The sequence below is a fragment of the Phytophthora parasitica genome (genome assembly GCF_000247585.1).
Source record: "Phytophthora parasitica INRA-310 unplaced genomic scaffold supercont2.38, whole genome shotgun sequence".
Classification (NCBI taxonomy): Eukaryota; Oomycota; class Peronosporomycetes; order Peronosporales; family Peronosporaceae; genus Phytophthora; species Phytophthora nicotianae.
In genome coordinates, this window is record NW_008649024.1 from 1 (window position 1) to 15,568 (window position 15,568).

General features: G+C 50.3%; 7 protein-coding genes across 9 annotated transcripts; 4 read left to right on the forward strand and 3 right to left on the reverse strand.

Annotated features, from left to right (window-relative positions):
* Window positions 1-2,223: 2,223 nt before the first annotated feature.
* Window positions 2,224-4,912, reverse strand: PPTG_13123 (hypothetical protein). Its single transcript, XM_008910531.1, has 9 exons — window positions 4,688-4,912; window positions 4,521-4,625; window positions 4,254-4,364; window positions 3,910-4,186; window positions 3,684-3,844; window positions 3,377-3,613; window positions 3,158-3,313; window positions 2,895-3,095; window positions 2,224-2,813 (listed from the first exon to the last, which is right to left on the reverse strand). Exons 1-9 carry the CDS (start codon window positions 4,875-4,877, stop codon window positions 2,242-2,244), a joined length of 2,010 nt encoding a protein of 669 aa, XP_008908779.1. The 5' UTR covers window positions 4,878-4,912; the 3' UTR covers window positions 2,224-2,241.
* A 112-nt stretch (window positions 4,913-5,024) lies between these two features.
* On the forward strand, window positions 5,025-6,871 carry PPTG_13124 (T-complex protein 1, epsilon subunit). Its single transcript, XM_008910532.1, has one exon. The coding sequence runs from the start codon at window positions 5,187-5,189 to the stop codon at window positions 6,795-6,797; it is 1,611 nt and encodes a 536-aa protein (XP_008908780.1). The 5' UTR covers window positions 5,025-5,186; the 3' UTR covers window positions 6,798-6,871.
* Window positions 6,872-7,452: 581 nt separating this feature from the next.
* Window positions 7,453-8,506, forward strand: PPTG_13125. Of its 2 annotated transcripts, XM_008910534.1 has the most exons (3): window positions 7,482-7,578; window positions 7,653-7,915; window positions 7,980-8,281. In XM_008910534.1, the coding sequence occupies exons 2-3, from the start codon at window positions 7,753-7,755 to the stop codon at window positions 8,279-8,281; spliced, it is 465 nt and encodes a 154-aa protein (XP_008908782.1). In that variant the 5' UTR covers window positions 7,482-7,578; window positions 7,653-7,752. The 2 variants fall into 2 exon arrangements, with proteins under 2 accessions (XP_008908781.1, XP_008908782.1); XM_008910533.1 differs by having other exon boundaries at window positions 7,453-7,915; window positions 7,980-8,506.
* A 289-nt stretch (window positions 8,507-8,795) lies between these two features.
* Window positions 8,796-10,203, forward strand: PPTG_13126 (hypothetical protein; the record flags this gene model as incomplete). Its single annotated transcript, XM_008910535.1, has 3 exons — window positions 8,796-9,582; window positions 9,625-10,089; window positions 10,178-10,203. 3 exons carry the CDS (start codon window positions 8,796-8,798, stop codon window positions 10,201-10,203), a joined length of 1,278 nt encoding a protein of 425 aa, XP_008908783.1.
* A 219-nt stretch (window positions 10,204-10,422) lies between these two features.
* PPTG_13127 (3-deoxy-7-phosphoheptulonate synthase) lies at window positions 10,423-12,052 on the reverse strand. Its single transcript, XM_008910536.1, has 2 exons — window positions 11,905-12,052; window positions 10,423-11,825 (listed from the first exon to the last, which is right to left on the reverse strand). Exons 1-2 carry the CDS (start codon window positions 12,005-12,007, stop codon window positions 10,501-10,503), a joined length of 1,428 nt encoding a protein of 475 aa, XP_008908784.1. The 5' UTR covers window positions 12,008-12,052; the 3' UTR covers window positions 10,423-10,500.
* A 120-nt stretch (window positions 12,053-12,172) lies between these two features.
* On the forward strand, window positions 12,173-14,201 carry PPTG_13128 (hypothetical protein). Its single transcript, XM_008910537.1, has one exon. The coding sequence runs from the start codon at window positions 12,217-12,219 to the stop codon at window positions 14,089-14,091; it is 1,875 nt and encodes a 624-aa protein (XP_008908785.1). The 5' UTR covers window positions 12,173-12,216; the 3' UTR covers window positions 14,092-14,201.
* PPTG_23417 lies at window positions 13,592-15,196 on the reverse strand. Of its 2 annotated transcripts, XM_008910538.1 has the most exons (3): window positions 14,682-15,158; window positions 14,144-14,614; window positions 13,592-13,978 (listed from the first exon to the last, which is right to left on the reverse strand). In XM_008910538.1, exons 1-2 carry the CDS (start codon window positions 15,029-15,031, stop codon window positions 14,191-14,193), a joined length of 774 nt encoding a protein of 257 aa, XP_008908786.1. In that variant the 5' UTR covers window positions 15,032-15,158; the 3' UTR covers window positions 13,592-13,978; window positions 14,144-14,190. The 2 variants fall into 2 exon arrangements, with proteins under 2 accessions (XP_008908786.1, XP_008908787.1); XM_008910539.1 differs by lacking the exon at window positions 13,592-13,978 and having other exon boundaries at window positions 14,018-14,614; window positions 14,682-15,196.
* Window positions 15,197-15,568: the final 372 nt, after the last annotated feature.

Genomic DNA, 15,568 nt, shown 5'->3' on the forward strand with positions numbered 1-15,568 from the left:
AATGCCTATGGCGTGTTGTTCGAATGAGCGATTGGATTTGTAGATTCGCTTGGGTGGGACTGCTGGTTCAAGCTGTCGTCAGCTTGCCCGCAGGATCGTAGTCCATTGCCTGGTGATTGATGTGTCGTTTGCGATCTCTTACGAGCGAGTTTTCGTTTGCCACGAAGATTCGACCTTGATTGATGGTGTGGGCGGATCTCGTCAGCACTAGATACAGCTAAGGGCTCGTTACGAGCTTTCTTCTCGGCAGTATTATCAACCGACCTCTTACTGGAGCGCTGTTTTTTCGCAACTCTTCCGGTCCGCACAGGTTTTTCTGTTTCAGCTTCAACGGCTACTGAACGGCGCTTGCGTCGCGTTATGACTTGTGTGTCTGTGCTCCTCTCAAGCACTGTCGAACCGCGCTTGCTCCGCGTCGAGACTTGTATATCTTCGGCATTTTCAACTACTGTGGGGCCTCCCTGGCTTCCCGCTGGGGGTGCATGGCGATTTTCATCATCAACCGATATATCTCGTGAAGACGATACTGGTGACGCATTACCATCGCTGTCTACATTCGAATCACCACCAAGAAATCTGCTAACACAGCGGGGGAAAACGTAGCGCGGATTTTGCTCGAAATATCCATGCTTTCGATAGTAGTAGATATGGTATACCGCCTTATCCAGAGCCGCGTCTTCCGCTTTTGGGTTTAGTTTGTGCATAGAGCCTCGATCGGCCAGAAGCCGGGGCCCAAAGCGTTCGCGGTCGCATGGCTCGCAGCGGCACCATGAGCAGTACTCCATGAATATGTGCGTCTCGTTCCCTTCGCTTGAGGTTGAGCCTTGAGAAATGAAGGGACGGAAAGCGAAAAACAGCCCCCTTCCTCGAGTACCGTGGCAAACAAGAAAAACTGTACTACGACAGACACAATCGCCTATTGGTGATTGGCTAAAAAGTTACAGGTCAAAAATAGCCTCTATGGATATGAGGGAGTCATAGGGTTAAGATACATATTGTCGGTCAAATTGGGTTTCTCACAGTACTTTATTGAACTATTTGTTGAGTTGTCGAATGAGGCCGCGATTTAACTCGACTAACCACCAATTCCAATAATGAACCAACTCTTTCATATTTCCTCGATAAGCCGCAATGTGTGTGTGTGTGTGTTTTTTTTTTTTTTTACTTTATAGCAAGCCCCTCACATTGTGGGCAATATGTACAGGGTACTTCGTCAAACTCAAATTTTTCCCAACGTAGCTACTAAGTATTAACGAACCACACCAAATTAGTTACGAAATATAAATAAGTTATCGCCATAAAAATCTCTGTTTTCAGCCCCTGAAAACGGTTGTATATTTTTGAAGGTGCATCTGCAAATGGTTTGCTTCTTGTCCTCAAACCCTGTATTTTTATCATTGTTTTCGCGAAGAATGCAACGTTTAGTGGTTAATTAACTCTCCGAACCCAAGGGCCTTTATTGGAAATGGACATTGTTAGGTTTTAAGATCATCGCTCAGTTCTTAGTAAACAAACGCTCCATCTCGCAGGACCAAATGTGGGGCTTCGCACATCGATAGAGCCAACAACTCGCGCAGCATTATCATGCACAACCTCGTTTTTTGCGGTTCAAATGGTGCCTGTTGACTAGCTCAGGTAAACGGCCACGCTAGCCCTAGCGTCGTGTCCAAGCTCTTGTCGTTAAAGGGAATCTTCGATTCCCCAAAATCTGCCGTGTCGAGAGCCGCCCGTGCTTCGTCGGTGAGTTGTTCCCACATGATGAGATCTTGATACTGGCCGTCTTGTCGCGCAAAATCTAACGCCAGCCAGTCAAACTTGTCCACATACGTGTGTGAAACTCTGGTGGATACGTTCGAGCCGCCAACATAGGTGTAGTTATAGCTCCACCGACTAATTCGATTTTGTCGAATTTCCTGGGTGCCTACAAACCCCATTGGAGGAATCTCGGTCATCTTTTTGTATGGCTCTTTCTCGCTTGCCATCTTAAAGCCCAAAATCCGTCGCGACTCCAGAAGTTGTTGTGACAATGACGCACCAAGAATCTTTGGTGCCTCCAAAGCTGGATTGTCCAGCCACAGCACCATACTAGCCCAGTCGTGGCGGATCCGTGCTTGGCTAGAGAAAAAGCCTTTCGGAAAGTAAAAAAAAATATTGATTCTTACTGAGACCCAGTACTTGTACAACTCCAATAGAGCAAAAAAAAAAACAACCTGAAAACGGAGATTGAGGATGATGATGGTATTATTGCATTGGCAACTCCTGAGCCACATATTTTATCTTCGGCATTATACGACCGCAGTCATCACGATTGCCTTGATTTCCTCGACCATCACTAGTTCCATATCCAATTGAGCACGAGCAGATACCTTGACTGTAATCGCAGTAGCCTCTGTTGGAGCAAACTGCGTTCTCCTTCGTGCCTTTTTGACTTACCATACCACCTATCGCAACCCCATTGTCCGCGGTGACAAAGCTAACTGATCCACTCAATGCAATAAGTCCGGTCGTCTCCGCTCTTATCGGTGGAATGTCACCGTGGTCAATTGGGAAGTTGACGGTGATAATATTGTCTGCTGATCCTGGGGTCGAGCAGGCTTTCGTTCCCGACGAGTATTCCACAACAGGATCTTCAAAGCCAAAGGAATTCATGAGGATATATCGAAGATCATCGGACGTGGCGTCAAATGGAATGTCGACCGAGGTTGACGTGCGATACTGAAGACGGAATATTCCTCCTGTCGCAGTGCATTTAAGTAGTTGGAGCTCGTCGACTTGATCCGTTGTGACGGGATCGTCACCCTTTAAGCAAGATCCTATTCAAGCACGATAGTAAAGATCGCTTGAAGAAGAAAAAAAGACTATAACCTAAAACCAATCACACACTGATAACTCACTTTTGCTACAGTCGTAGCCTTCGTAACCTGGATCGCATTTGCAGCCCAGAATGTTGTCACGATCGAATGTATGTATGTTGTTTGGATCCGAGCCGTAGTCAAAAACCAGCGACGGTGCATCAACATCTGCTTCTAGCGACAACTGGCGGATGGTCATGCACTGCCCGTGACCACTACAAACAGGATCCCCAGGACATTTCACTGTAAATTGCAGGGGGGGGATCAGAACTAAACTCTATCATCGCTAACATTACCATACTTACTGTACTCGCATGCAGCACCTTCGAACGGGGTGTAACAGGAGCATTGGCCAGTGGTACGATCGCAAATACCTGCATCAGAACACTCTGACCACTGGTTATGCACGGTGTTACTTGCTGACGGAGAGGTGAACCACGATGGCCCTGACGGACATTTTCCTGCGGGCACGATAAATTTTAGTGTCATGTCGGAGATCTGCTCTGTAGGTACAGATTTCGTACGCGACGAACAATCTCCAGTCGACCATCCTCTCTCGCAAATGCACTTGTAAGATGGTGAACCAGTGCAGTAGCCATGTCCGCTACAAGCAAGTTCGCCCACGCAGGCTGAAATCGGCCCGCCGTACAGATTTTTGTCGTTGGCGCATCCACAATCGCCTCGGGTCCCAGGATTTCCATAGCCATCACTGGACCGGTACCCCGGCATGGGGTTGGTAAAACATTTACATTGGCCCGTTTCTATAGTCATCACGAATTGATAAGAAACAGTTGAATATTCATCCTTCAAACTCAACAGATCAATACCAACCGAAGCTGCAGTCTCCTCGGTTGCTGCAGAATTCCCACTCCTTGGTGCCTTGAACAGACGTTCTTCCACCTAAAATACCACCCGCAGAAGTCGCGAACACGCTACCACCCGTAAGGTAAACGACACCCTTGAGCATCCCTAAAACTTTGATCGGAGATTGTCTAAATTCACATCGAACACAGGATCAGATATCAGTATCCTCGATCTTCCACATACCCCCACTTACGGTCCAAAGTCTTGAATGAATTCGATCATGATGGGGTTTGCTGCCGTGCTACTACAAACGGTTGTTGCTGTACCACCGAACGTGACTTTAACGACCGGAAGTGACTTGAGTGTAGTGAAAATCTTTTCGAGACTCTCCAGTGTCGTGTCGAATGGTATTTCCACGCTTTGTCCTTTAAAGAAAAGGAAAAACGATCCTCCTGTCCCAGTGCACTGCACAATCTGTACTTCGTTCTTTTGCCCAGTTGTCATCGGGTCATCTCCACGTGGACACGATTCTAAAAAGTCAAAGAAATCTAAGAACTCAAACCCGAATACTAACAACAGTGAAAGTTCATACTTAACGAGCAGTCGTAGCCGTGATAGCCTTTGCTGCACTTGCACCCGTATATCGTATCTGCATCCCACGCGTCGTACAAAGGCTCTGTGCCCACCGCAAACAGTGCCGACAGATCTCTAAGCGACATACATTGCCCTACGTCATTACAGTCATTGGGACACTCCACTGGGGCAAGCACAGAGTCAGCGGGTTACTTGACGTCTATAGGATCTAAGAGTACGTACACCGTTGACATGCGGAGCCTATGAATCCTTCGTCACATGTGCATTTGCCTTCTTTGTGGTCACACACGCCCTTGTTTGAGCACTCGACAAGGTAGTGGGCGTCGTCCATCGCTCGCGCAGGAGCCACCCATGCTGGCCCCAGCGGACAGCGTTCTACCCGTACAAAGAGCATCAGCAAAATATAATGCATGGTGTATGGACCAATCTCCACTCACCCTGCGAGCAGTCAAATCCGAAGTGTCTCGCATCGCACTCGCACAAGTTGCGCGTGTTGCAGGTCCCGTGTCCCGAACAGATCTTGCTATTGTACACGCCGCGAGCACAGGCCGCATCTGCGGTATCTCTTCCCAGCAGTAGCGTTCCAACTAGCAGCGGAATCCACCATATCCTAGCTATGGAGAACATCGCTCCTGAGTGCTGACAGAAATATCCGTGAAACCAGCGACTTCACGACGTCGTAATCAATTTCGATTACTTTTCGTGTACACCACATTATTTATGTCAGAAACGTAATTCCATTCAGGCGACCTTCGGACGACCATGCTCCAGCGACATCCGTAAAAAGTATTCGTAAGAAATCCATACCTTTTCGACCAATAAGATGACCACATTACACTGAGTGGCCGCAACAAAGATTTACCAAAGCGTACTGCATCGGGGGAGTGGATCGATCCCTCGTGTCTCTCTGTGTATCTACAGCCCCAATCTGCCACCATGTCGATGGTCTTTGACGAGTACGGTCGCCCCTTCATCATCCTGCGCGACCAGGAGCAGAAGGAGCGCATCAAGGGCGTGGAGGCCATCAAGAGCAACATCTTGGCGGCTCGTACCGTGTCGAGTCTGCTGCGTACATCGCTGGGCCCTCGTGGCATGGACAAAATGATGGTCAGTCAGGACGGCGACGTCACCATCTCCAACGACGGCGCCACTATCTTGGAGCAGATGCAGGTCGAACACCGCGTAGCTCATCTGCTCGTGGAGCTCAGTAAGTCGCAGGACGATGAGATCGGCGACGGCACCACCGGCGTCGTCGTGCTGGCCGGTGCGCTGTTAGAACAGGCTGAGAAGCTTCTAGCGCACGGACTGCACCCCATGCGAATCGCCGACGGCTTCGAAGAGGCCTGTGAGATCGCCTGCAAGCATCTCGAGGCCATCGGCGACGTGATCCACTTCTCGGAGGAGGACTCGACGCCGCTTGTGGAGACAGCCATGACCACTCTGTCCTCCAAGATCGTGAACAAATACAAGCGTCAGATGGCTCAGATCGCCGTCGATGCCGTGATGAAAGTCGCTAACTTCGAGACGCGCGACGTCAACTTCGACCTGATCAAGATGGAGGGCAAACCGGGCGGAACTCTGGGCGAGACGGCGTTAATCAACGGAATTGTGATCGACAAGGACTTCTCTCATCCTCAGATGCCTAAAGAGGTCAAGGACGCCAAGATGTGCATCTTGACGTGTCCGTTTGAGCCTCCTAAGCCCAAGACTAAGCACAAAGTGGACATCACCAGTGTGGAGGCCTACGAGAAGCTCTACAAACAGGAACAGGAGTACTTTACCACCATGATCAAGCAGGTTAAGGACAGCGGTGCCAACCTGGTTATCTGCCAATGGGGATTCGATGACGAGGCCAACCACTTGCTGCTACAGAACCAGCTCCCGGCTGTGCGCTGGGTGGGCGGCGTGGAGCTGGAGCTCATCGCTATTGCTACTGGAGGACGCATTGTCCCGCGGTTCTCAGAGCTCACGGCAGAGAAACTCGGCCACGCTGGCACTGTGCGTGAAGTGGCGTTCGGTACCACCAAGGAGCGTATGCTGGTGATTGAGGACTGTGCGAGCTCGGACGCCATCACTGTACTGGTGCGTGGTGGCAACAAGATGATCGTGGAAGAAGCCAAGCGCTCGCTGCACGACGCCATGTGTGTGACGCGCAATCTGATCAAGAACAACCGCATTGTGTACGGTGGAGGTGCTGCCGAGATCGCTTGTGGTATTGCTGTGCGTGAGCATGCTGACAACACGACGGGCATTGAGCAGTACGCTATCCGTGGCTTTGCTGATGCGTTGGAGGACGTTCCGATGGCTCTGGCGGAGAACAGTGGACTGAACCCCATCGACTCGCTCTCGGCCGTGCGCGCGCAGCAGATCGCCGAGAAGAACCCGCGACTTGGAATTGACTGCAACTCATCGGGCACGAACGACATGAAGGAGCAGCAGGTGTTCGAGACGCTTATCGGCAAGCAGCAGCAGCTGCAGTTGGCGACGCAGGTCGTGCGAATGATCCTAAAGATCGATGATGTCATTATTGAAGGCTCGTACGCGTAGGCTAGGACCAAACAGCGTCGCGAGTTGATACAGTGACAGAAAAACAAATGGAAGGTTTTAGTTTATAGTCAGTTTTTGTGTCTCAATGCTTTGGTATTCGCGTTTATTAGTACTTGAGTCACAGTTCCAGATCCAAGCGCCAGGTCTAGTGAGAGCGACACTAGTCTTTTAGACAAATGTCGCTCTTTTAGTGTAAGCCTTCCAGCCTTCCCAGTCCCTCGTTGTAGCCCCTACTGAAGAACTAAAAGAAAAAGATCAATCAATACGTGCCGTAGTACATTCATTGTTCGTATTGTGGGAGAATCAACTACAGCATTACGAGTCAGAAAGTATTCGAGTGCAACCATTGTGAACTTGTGATCGACCGCGACGTGAACGCAGCGCGAAATATCTTTCTCAAGAATGAAGAGCTACTCACTTGGGTTCCGACCCAAGTGCCCGGAGATGCCTACTCCGAGGTCGTTAGGTACGCATGAGCTTGCTCTCGTGTATCGACCCGAAACAAAAAACAATATGTATCCAAGAATTCATGATGGTACTTTAGTATATCATGATAACTTAGGAATATATTGAGGCGTAATACATTCAACAAAAATATACAAGGGTGACTTCGTGTCCTGATCATATCCGCTTGAGACACGTTTTGATAAGGACCCACTTGGCCGCGATGCATTGTCCAAATAACCACAACGCACGAAGCAGGTGTGCAACCACATTGAAAAAGATAAAACTATCCTCATCGACTCAAACCTCAGGTCTTCAACTACAGTGACCTGTTAAGGTGCGAACTCGTAAGTTAACATTCTAAAGGGATTAAAGCATCTTCCAATGATCAAACTAAGTTACAACCTCCAGTTGCAGATCATCAGACGGAAAAGGAGCGAGCAGAACGAACCAACTGGGGTCCCTATTACAAAAGGCACGAGTAATTGTTGCTATAGCTACAATTCGGAAGATGAAATTGGAGCGGGCCCTTAAGCTGAAAGATCAGTGTGATCGAGAGCTTCGCACTATCTGTGAAGCAAAGCGCCGTCACTATCTTCCACGATCGACTTTGGACAGCCATGATGAGCTCCAACTGCTCGAGCAGGACAGGACAAATGAGACTGTGATCCGAGGTGGTGTATCTGATACCATACTTCAAGCTAAGCTCTGACTTACTCATCTGTTCATGAATTACAGACAAGCGTGAGCTCGAGCGTTTGATGCGAAAGCTCTCCCCAGCATTGAGCCACTTTACGTCGACAGAGGCCGAGTTTGTCCATGCTCTCCAAGGCTGCTCTGCGTGCAGCAATCGATTGGCCTTTTGTGCATCGTGCACTGAGAAGGCGTCAGAGTTTTTCAATGGTTTCTCATCTGCTGAGCTACTTTCTCTGTACGGAACGGATTTACCGCCTGCCAACGAAACAGAACTAGCGAGTTTTATTGAAGCCGCCAATTCCCGTGAAGCTCGAGCTATTCGCAATGAATACAGTGATAGTTAGCACTACGTATCTGTGTGCGTTCTGTTAGCATTCTACTGCTTACTTCGTGGGCACTGGAAACGGAATGCTATCGTGTTAACATCAAGAAGGGATACATATCACCTGAAAGAACGTCTGTGGCTCGAGCTGGAGCCGAAAGAACGTCAACTCTTGGAGATAGACAGCTTTCCGAGTAGCGATGCCTTCTTTGTGAAGTATAATGTGCTACGTTCTCCATAAAAAAAAAATGCTGCGCGAATGGAAAATTTCATTTCTTGAGCTAAGAAAAAAGTAGCTTCTTCAAGTAGCGTAATACTAGCCGTTGCAGTTTATCGACTGTCAGTGAGAGATTTCAGGAAAACGGACACGACCGAGGAATTTGGTGTTCTGCATAAAGACACGAAGAGCATCATCGCATGCTGTCCGCTAAGCAAAGCATTCGATGAAACTTAGGTATATATTGAGGCGCTAAGCAATTCCATGCCATTTTCGATTTCTCAACGCATCGAATCAATCAAAATTTCGCTTGTACGAAATGAAGGCCAAATCTGAGCAACGTGATGATGGCAGCTTCATGCGAATCGACGTCATTTCCATGTTGAAGCTGTTGCTAGTCTCTGGCATCGCTATCACGTTTCTCGCTCTCTTTGTACTGATCGGCTTCGGTGGATCGCCTGCAGTAGCCAACTCCGACTGGACGAGCAGTCCAACACGCTGCACGTCGGACTTCTCCATCAGTCTGTATAAGGAATGCCTCGGCCCCAACAGTACGACCACAGTTAACGACACTGACACTAACGGAACAGTCTCTGCTATCGACGAGGTTCTGAGTCTCTCATCCAGCGAGCAAAGGTCCGTCCTAACTTGCATGTTCGACTCGTGCACGAACCGAACGAACCGTCCATTTGCCAGCAACGAACAAAGCCTTCAAGTCGTGCACTACTCGTTCGGCCTCAACGGATTGAAGCAACTTAACCGCTACTTCTACCTAGAAGCCTCGTTCCCAAACTTGAAGAAGACAACTCGGTCTTTTGACGTCACCATGACTCCGCATGTCAAAGGGTTCTACCTCAACGAGAGCAGCGGCAATCAAACGTACGCGAACATCATCACTAATGTCGTGCAAAAGACTGTCACTGTTGAGTGTGATAAGGGTGAAGCTTACTGTGAACCGGCCTATTTCCTACGATTTGGAGATATTGACTTCAACGACTACCAAGTGGACGTGTTGTTTAACTCTACTGAGAGCTTGGCATTGAACGGGTCCAACGTTCAATTCCGCAAGACGTGGGGCACCGAATCGTTCACCACATGGCTCATTGGTATGAAATTTTTCTTCCTGTTCGTGTCGGGATTCTTCGCAGGTTGGTACATCTACAACGTCAACAAGCTGTCGTCACGTGAACAGAACGTGGAACAAGGGTTCGTCGTGGCTCTTGTGCTGTCGCTGATCCTTTTTAACGACCCCTTTTACTTCACCGAGGCCACGTACGGCAGCAACGCGGCTCGGATTCTCAGCGTCGGGTTCCAAGTGACGTTCTTCCAGATGCTGCTACTGTTCTGGTTAGTCGTCATTGACAATTTACGTCTTCAAGGAATGGAAAACGGCGTGTCGAATGTGAAATTCTTCGGTCCCAAGCTGATCTTCGTGGCGTTTTTCTGGCTGATCATGGCGATGTACTATGGATACATCAAGTACAACCGCAACAACGACGTCACGTGGGATCCTCTAGCGGAGAACAACACATTTGCGTCTCTCAAAGCGCTTTGTGGACTGTTTAGCGCCATCTTCATCGTCTGGTTCGTAGCTCTTATCGTCATGAGTTTCCGTGAGATTCGAGCTCGTCGTGTGAGGTATCGCTATCTGACCATCTTGAGCGTCTTGATGGTCGTCGTATCATTCGCTGGTCTTGGAAGTGGAGAGCTCTCGCCCACTCCTCTAAGTGGTGGAGCATGGACGTCACTCCAGACAATTTTCAACGTCTACGTGTACACATTATGCTATCTGTACGCTCCATCGACTACGACACTTGATAACTTACGCAAGCGCAAACAACACAACGGAGGGGAAGAGCCCGAGATCAAGGCTTTGAGTAGTAGCAAAGCTGTCGAACCTGCTCAGGTAGAACTGGCAGGAGTCAACGAGACTCGCGAGACGGATCTAGCATAAGGAATAACAATCTTAACAATGAACTTACACATCTCGTGCCCATCTATTCCTTATTCAAGGCCAGTCTATTCTACTTCTCAGCACGGAGACGCTTGGACGGGTCACTGATATCCATCGAGCGTTTACGGTTCTTGGACTTCTCGTTCAGTGGCGCTAGTTCGTGATGCACAGACAGATTCTTGGCCAGTAGGAAGGCTACTTCCATGCTCTGCGAGTAGTTTAGCCGAGGGTCGCAGTAGCTCGTGTAGCGCAGCGGTAGGTCGCCTTCGTCAATACCCTGCGGGCCTCCAATACACTCAGTAACGTTCTCTCCTGTCAGCTCAAAGTGGACGCCACCAAGTGCCGATCCAGCCTCACGGTGGATCTCCAGTGTCTGCTCTAACTCGCCGAAAATGCGGTCGAACGGTCTGGTCTTGTAGCCGTTCTCAGCCACAATAGTGTTGCCGTGACACGGGTCACATGACCAGATCACCTTGAGACCTGCAGCTTTCACTGCCGCGATGTGTTTAGGGAGTAGATCGGACACCTTATCGCAACCGTAACGCGTGATTAGAGTGATCTTACCCGGATTGGCCTCCGGGTCCTTCCACAGCTTACGGATCAACGGCACCAGGTCGTCCACAGCCATACTGGGTCCAACCTTGATACCAATAGGGTTCTCAATACCCCGGAAGTACTCGATATGAGCGTGATCCAGTTGACGTGTACGGTCGCCAATCCACAGGAAGTCCGTACCCACGTTGTAGTACTTCCCGTCCACCTTTCGCGTCATGGTCTCTTCATATCCGAGCTCCAGACCTTCGTGTGACACAAAGAGATCCACTGTCTTGAGATGCGGTGAGTCAGCAACGCCACACATGTGCACGAAGTGGAGACTGTCCGTGATCTCGTTCACCATGTGCTGGTACTCTTCACGGCGCGACGAGGTCTGTACGAAGTCCAGATCCCACTTACCGGCGTCGTGGATATCCGCAAAGCCCGAGCTCACCAACACGCGACCGTAATTCAACGTGGCTGCGCTGTGGAAATATCCTTCCAGCAGTCGGTTCGGGTCCGGAGTGCGCTGGTCCTTCTCGTATCCATTGATATTTTCGCCTCTGAAGCTCGTCACCCTCTCTCCATCCAGCATCTCCGTGTCACTGGATCGAGGCTTGGCGAACTGCCCAGCCATACGCGCTACCCGAACCGTGGGCATACGCGCTCCCCAGATCAGCACGAGACTCATCTGGATCATGATCTTGAGCTTCTTCTCGATCAACGCCGGTTGACAATCCTGGAACCTCTCGGCGCAGTCACCACCCTGCAGCAAGAAGCGCTTGCCATCCGCCACGTCCGCCAACTGCGTCTTTAAGTCCTCGATCTCACGCACAGACACTAGGCCAGGCAGCGTCTTCACTGTATTATTGGCAGAATTAATAGTGAGCATTGACAAATTGACGCATTTTGACACATTTTGGTACATTTTGGAGCTTACACTTGTCATGAGCCTGCTTGAGTGCCTTCTCATCAGGGTACGGGGCTTGCTGCTTAGCGGGGAATTGGCGCCATGATGAAGGGGTCCACTCTGGAGTCGTCATAGTTGTCTGATCCTGGTGGTAATGCTCGTGACGTTTGGCGGACACTTGGACAAATGACGACCAGAGGCTGACGTACCTGACAAATCGTGTGGTGCACATTATACTGGTGTTGCCACAAGAAGTTTCTGCGCATCAACATGATGATGCCAAAAACTCATATTGAATGCAAGTGAAAAATACTGACATCGGAGCCATTGACAAGCTACACCATGGGCAAGCATCGAGGTCGCGGATCGACCGCTAAGCGGCCTGCAGCGCCCAAAGGAGACGCGCTGGTGGTCGTGAACCCATCCATGCTACACTCTGCAGCTCGTACGACCCCGAAACCACAGCAGAACGGGAAAAAGAAGCAGCAGAACCAACCCAAGAAACGTAAGGCAAACAAAGACGGATCTGATGGACCTAAGACGACGCAGAAGAAGCGTAAGAAGACGCAGGAGGACAAGGCGATTGTCAGCAATGTGAAAGTGTCCAGTGCAGCTAAATTGTCGCGCGAGGAGGGCGGTGGTGCGTCCTGTACCGTGCTCCGAGTCAAGAAAGACGTCGACTTGTTGGCTGGACTCTACTGGGTCTTGTTGTCCCGCAACACGCCGCGTCCCTGCGTGGTGGCATTACCCAACCATGATGAGACGTCTCCCGCCCAATTAGCTGCTATGCTTAAGCATCTCGGACTTCAAACATTGGCGCTGCACCGCAAGATGACGGCGGGACAGCGGAACGAAACAGTGCAGAGACTCAAGACTTCGGTATCTGTAGCGTCTCCGCTGCACGCAATGGTGCTGGTGACAACGGAGCAATTGCTACCGAGTACAGCGAATGCAAAGGCGGATGTGGCGCTGGTTGGAGCTTTGAGCAGTGCTACAGTTGACGTGGCTACGTCGAAGTTCGCTCATGTCCACCACATAATATCTGCTGGACAAGAGCTGGAGAGCTCGAATGCGTTTCGACCGGAGATCACGACGCCGTGCTTGCAGCAATTACAAGCGCGGTTGAAGCTGGCTCGACAGATTGTGGATATTTCGCAGCGTGTTAGTAAGACAGGAGCTCAGGACGATGAGAAATGGGCACGGAAACTCGCGAAAGGAGCGGATCTGGATGATGAAGACGACGGACACAAGAAGAAACGCGCGATGACTCCGGATGAACAGAGACTGCAGGCGTTAACGGAGAAACTCTACGTGGTGCTTACCCGTAAACTACCCGGTGCCAAAGCGCATAACACCAGTAATTCAACCACTGACCACCAGGAGACTGATCGTCAGCACCGTCGCGAGAAGCTGGAAGTGCTGGGTCTGGTCACTGTGAACGCTGCTGTGGGAACAGCCATGACCGACGAACGCACTTCCGCTCAGACTCGATGGATGGACTTTGCAGAGGGCAGAACACACGGAGGTCAATGGGAAGGAGCTGTTCGTCATGGAGCATCGAAGGACGCGACGTCGCTTATAGTCCGTAAGAAATACTGTGCAGCTCGTGATAAAGCCAGGAACTCGAGCTTCTTGAGCAAATGGACGCCTAATAAGGAGCCCGTGGACACTGAGAAGTGGGGTGGGGCGTTCGGTAAGGTCTGCGGACATAACGAAGTGGTGATGAATGAGCTGCGAGCGTTTTATCCCCAGGAAGTTTTAAACTCGAAAGTCTGCAGCAAACTCTTCCCAGCACCTGGTAATCAGGGCTTTGACGGTTGTCTGGAGCATTTGAGGTATGCCTGCATGACCCAAGTAACCAGTATGACTGTCTGGGACGCCGAGTACTTCGTCTTCATCTCATCAAGCGGACGTGTTACTTGGTGCAAGAAGAATCAACTGTTGTCGCTGTCCCTGGCGAGTCTGCAGTGTCTCGTTCCAGCGCTTCGCAGTTGGACTGCAGCCTGCGGTGGCCACATGCCTGTTAACTCCGTTCTTCGCGCGATCCAGCTCTGTTGTCAGCTCGGCAGTGGCGATAAACGTCCGACGGATAACAAACTGCCACCTAAGACACTCAAGCGCATCATGAGCTTCACGTTTGGCGGTTCAGCCAGACTTTGGCGTCAAATCGCGAAGCTGTCGACGCTAGAAGAGGAAACTGTGTACGATTCCCAGTAACTGGGAGAATAGAGAGCAATAGAAGAGACGAGAGAGCGACTTATTTACTTACTTTCTGCTGGTTGCCGTCCAAACTCGCACGGATAAAAAGGAAGGGATCTATAATCGTGTCCTAGACCCCGTCTCGACTTCCTGTGGCTCCTCCACTCGATCTGCTACTGCAGACATTAGGGTCTGGCTGTCTCCTATAGGTTCCTGCGCACGTGAGAGTGACACTTTGTAGCCATTGCTGTGTCCATTGAGTGCACTGCCGTTCATTTGTGCTGCATGCTTCTGCAACACCAGTTTTTCCTGTACGGGATCGAACACGAGCCAGTCGTCGGGCCGCGGGATCGTTCGGTTGGCATGCTGCATCTTCACTTGCTTTAGCTTAGCTAAAGCTTCGTTGCACGCGTCGTTATCCACAGGTGGAGACGGTGGAACATCGTCCAAATATCCGTCATCTTCGTCGCCATCCAGCTCTCGAGCTTCATCTTCTGACAGCAACTCGGGCACGTCTGGCTCGGAGAAGACGAAAGGTAAACTACCACCGGAAAACGAGGTTAGTAAGGCAATAACGCAGTCAAAAATCAGTTCTATAGTGCACTTACTATGACGGGAGCACCTCGAACAATTGGCGATATATCCAGCGTCCTGATAGCACGTCAAGCAGCAGCGGCCAGCCCCGGTCGAGTAGTCCCCAGTGCTTGGCGGCGTAGACGACGATATACGCGCCTAGAAGATGCAGCGTGGGCACGTGCACACGCACCAGTGGAAGACGCGTGTGGTGCATGTTTATCTCTTCACGCAAGGTCTCCTGGAACGAGAAATGCGGGTACATTTCGCACACGTCGAGAGCGTTGGAGTATGCCTCGCCGAGCAGGTTTACTAGCACGCCGACGCCTGCCGCCAAGTACACGACGAGCCACGGAGCGCGGCGCGCGGCGTCCAGATAGTCCATCGTCTTGAGCACGCGCTCCGACTTATAAGAGCGCGGTGAGTTCAACAGGTGCGGAGATGTCGAGCGCTTGCAGGTGACGTGGAGATGCCGATGGATGTTCCCACCGAACGACGCCGTTGGAGCTGTTACAGGGAACCAGAAAAACGGTACACATGGAAGGGCTTTTCGACCAATGAGAGTGATTACAGTTGAAGATAAGTTCAAAAAGGCTGAGTCAGAATAAATCACACGAAGGCAAGTAAAAAACACTTATGAAACGGAATAATTTCATGTTGTCGCTTCATCCGACTCCCTTAAAGCAACACGTTCTGGCGACAATGTGATGTTGGTTAAGAACCCAACCAGTTGCTCTTACTTACGCTAAAGTTTTTCACTACGTGTCGGTGCAAACCATCGAATGCACTAAATATCTTGCCGACATCTTTTTTTTTTTTAATGTTTCTAGGAGTTGCTGATTTTAAATAAGACTACCACTACATGTACTCAACGCAATTCTGTCACACTGGTCTGACATCGGCATGTGCCAGCAGAACCAAC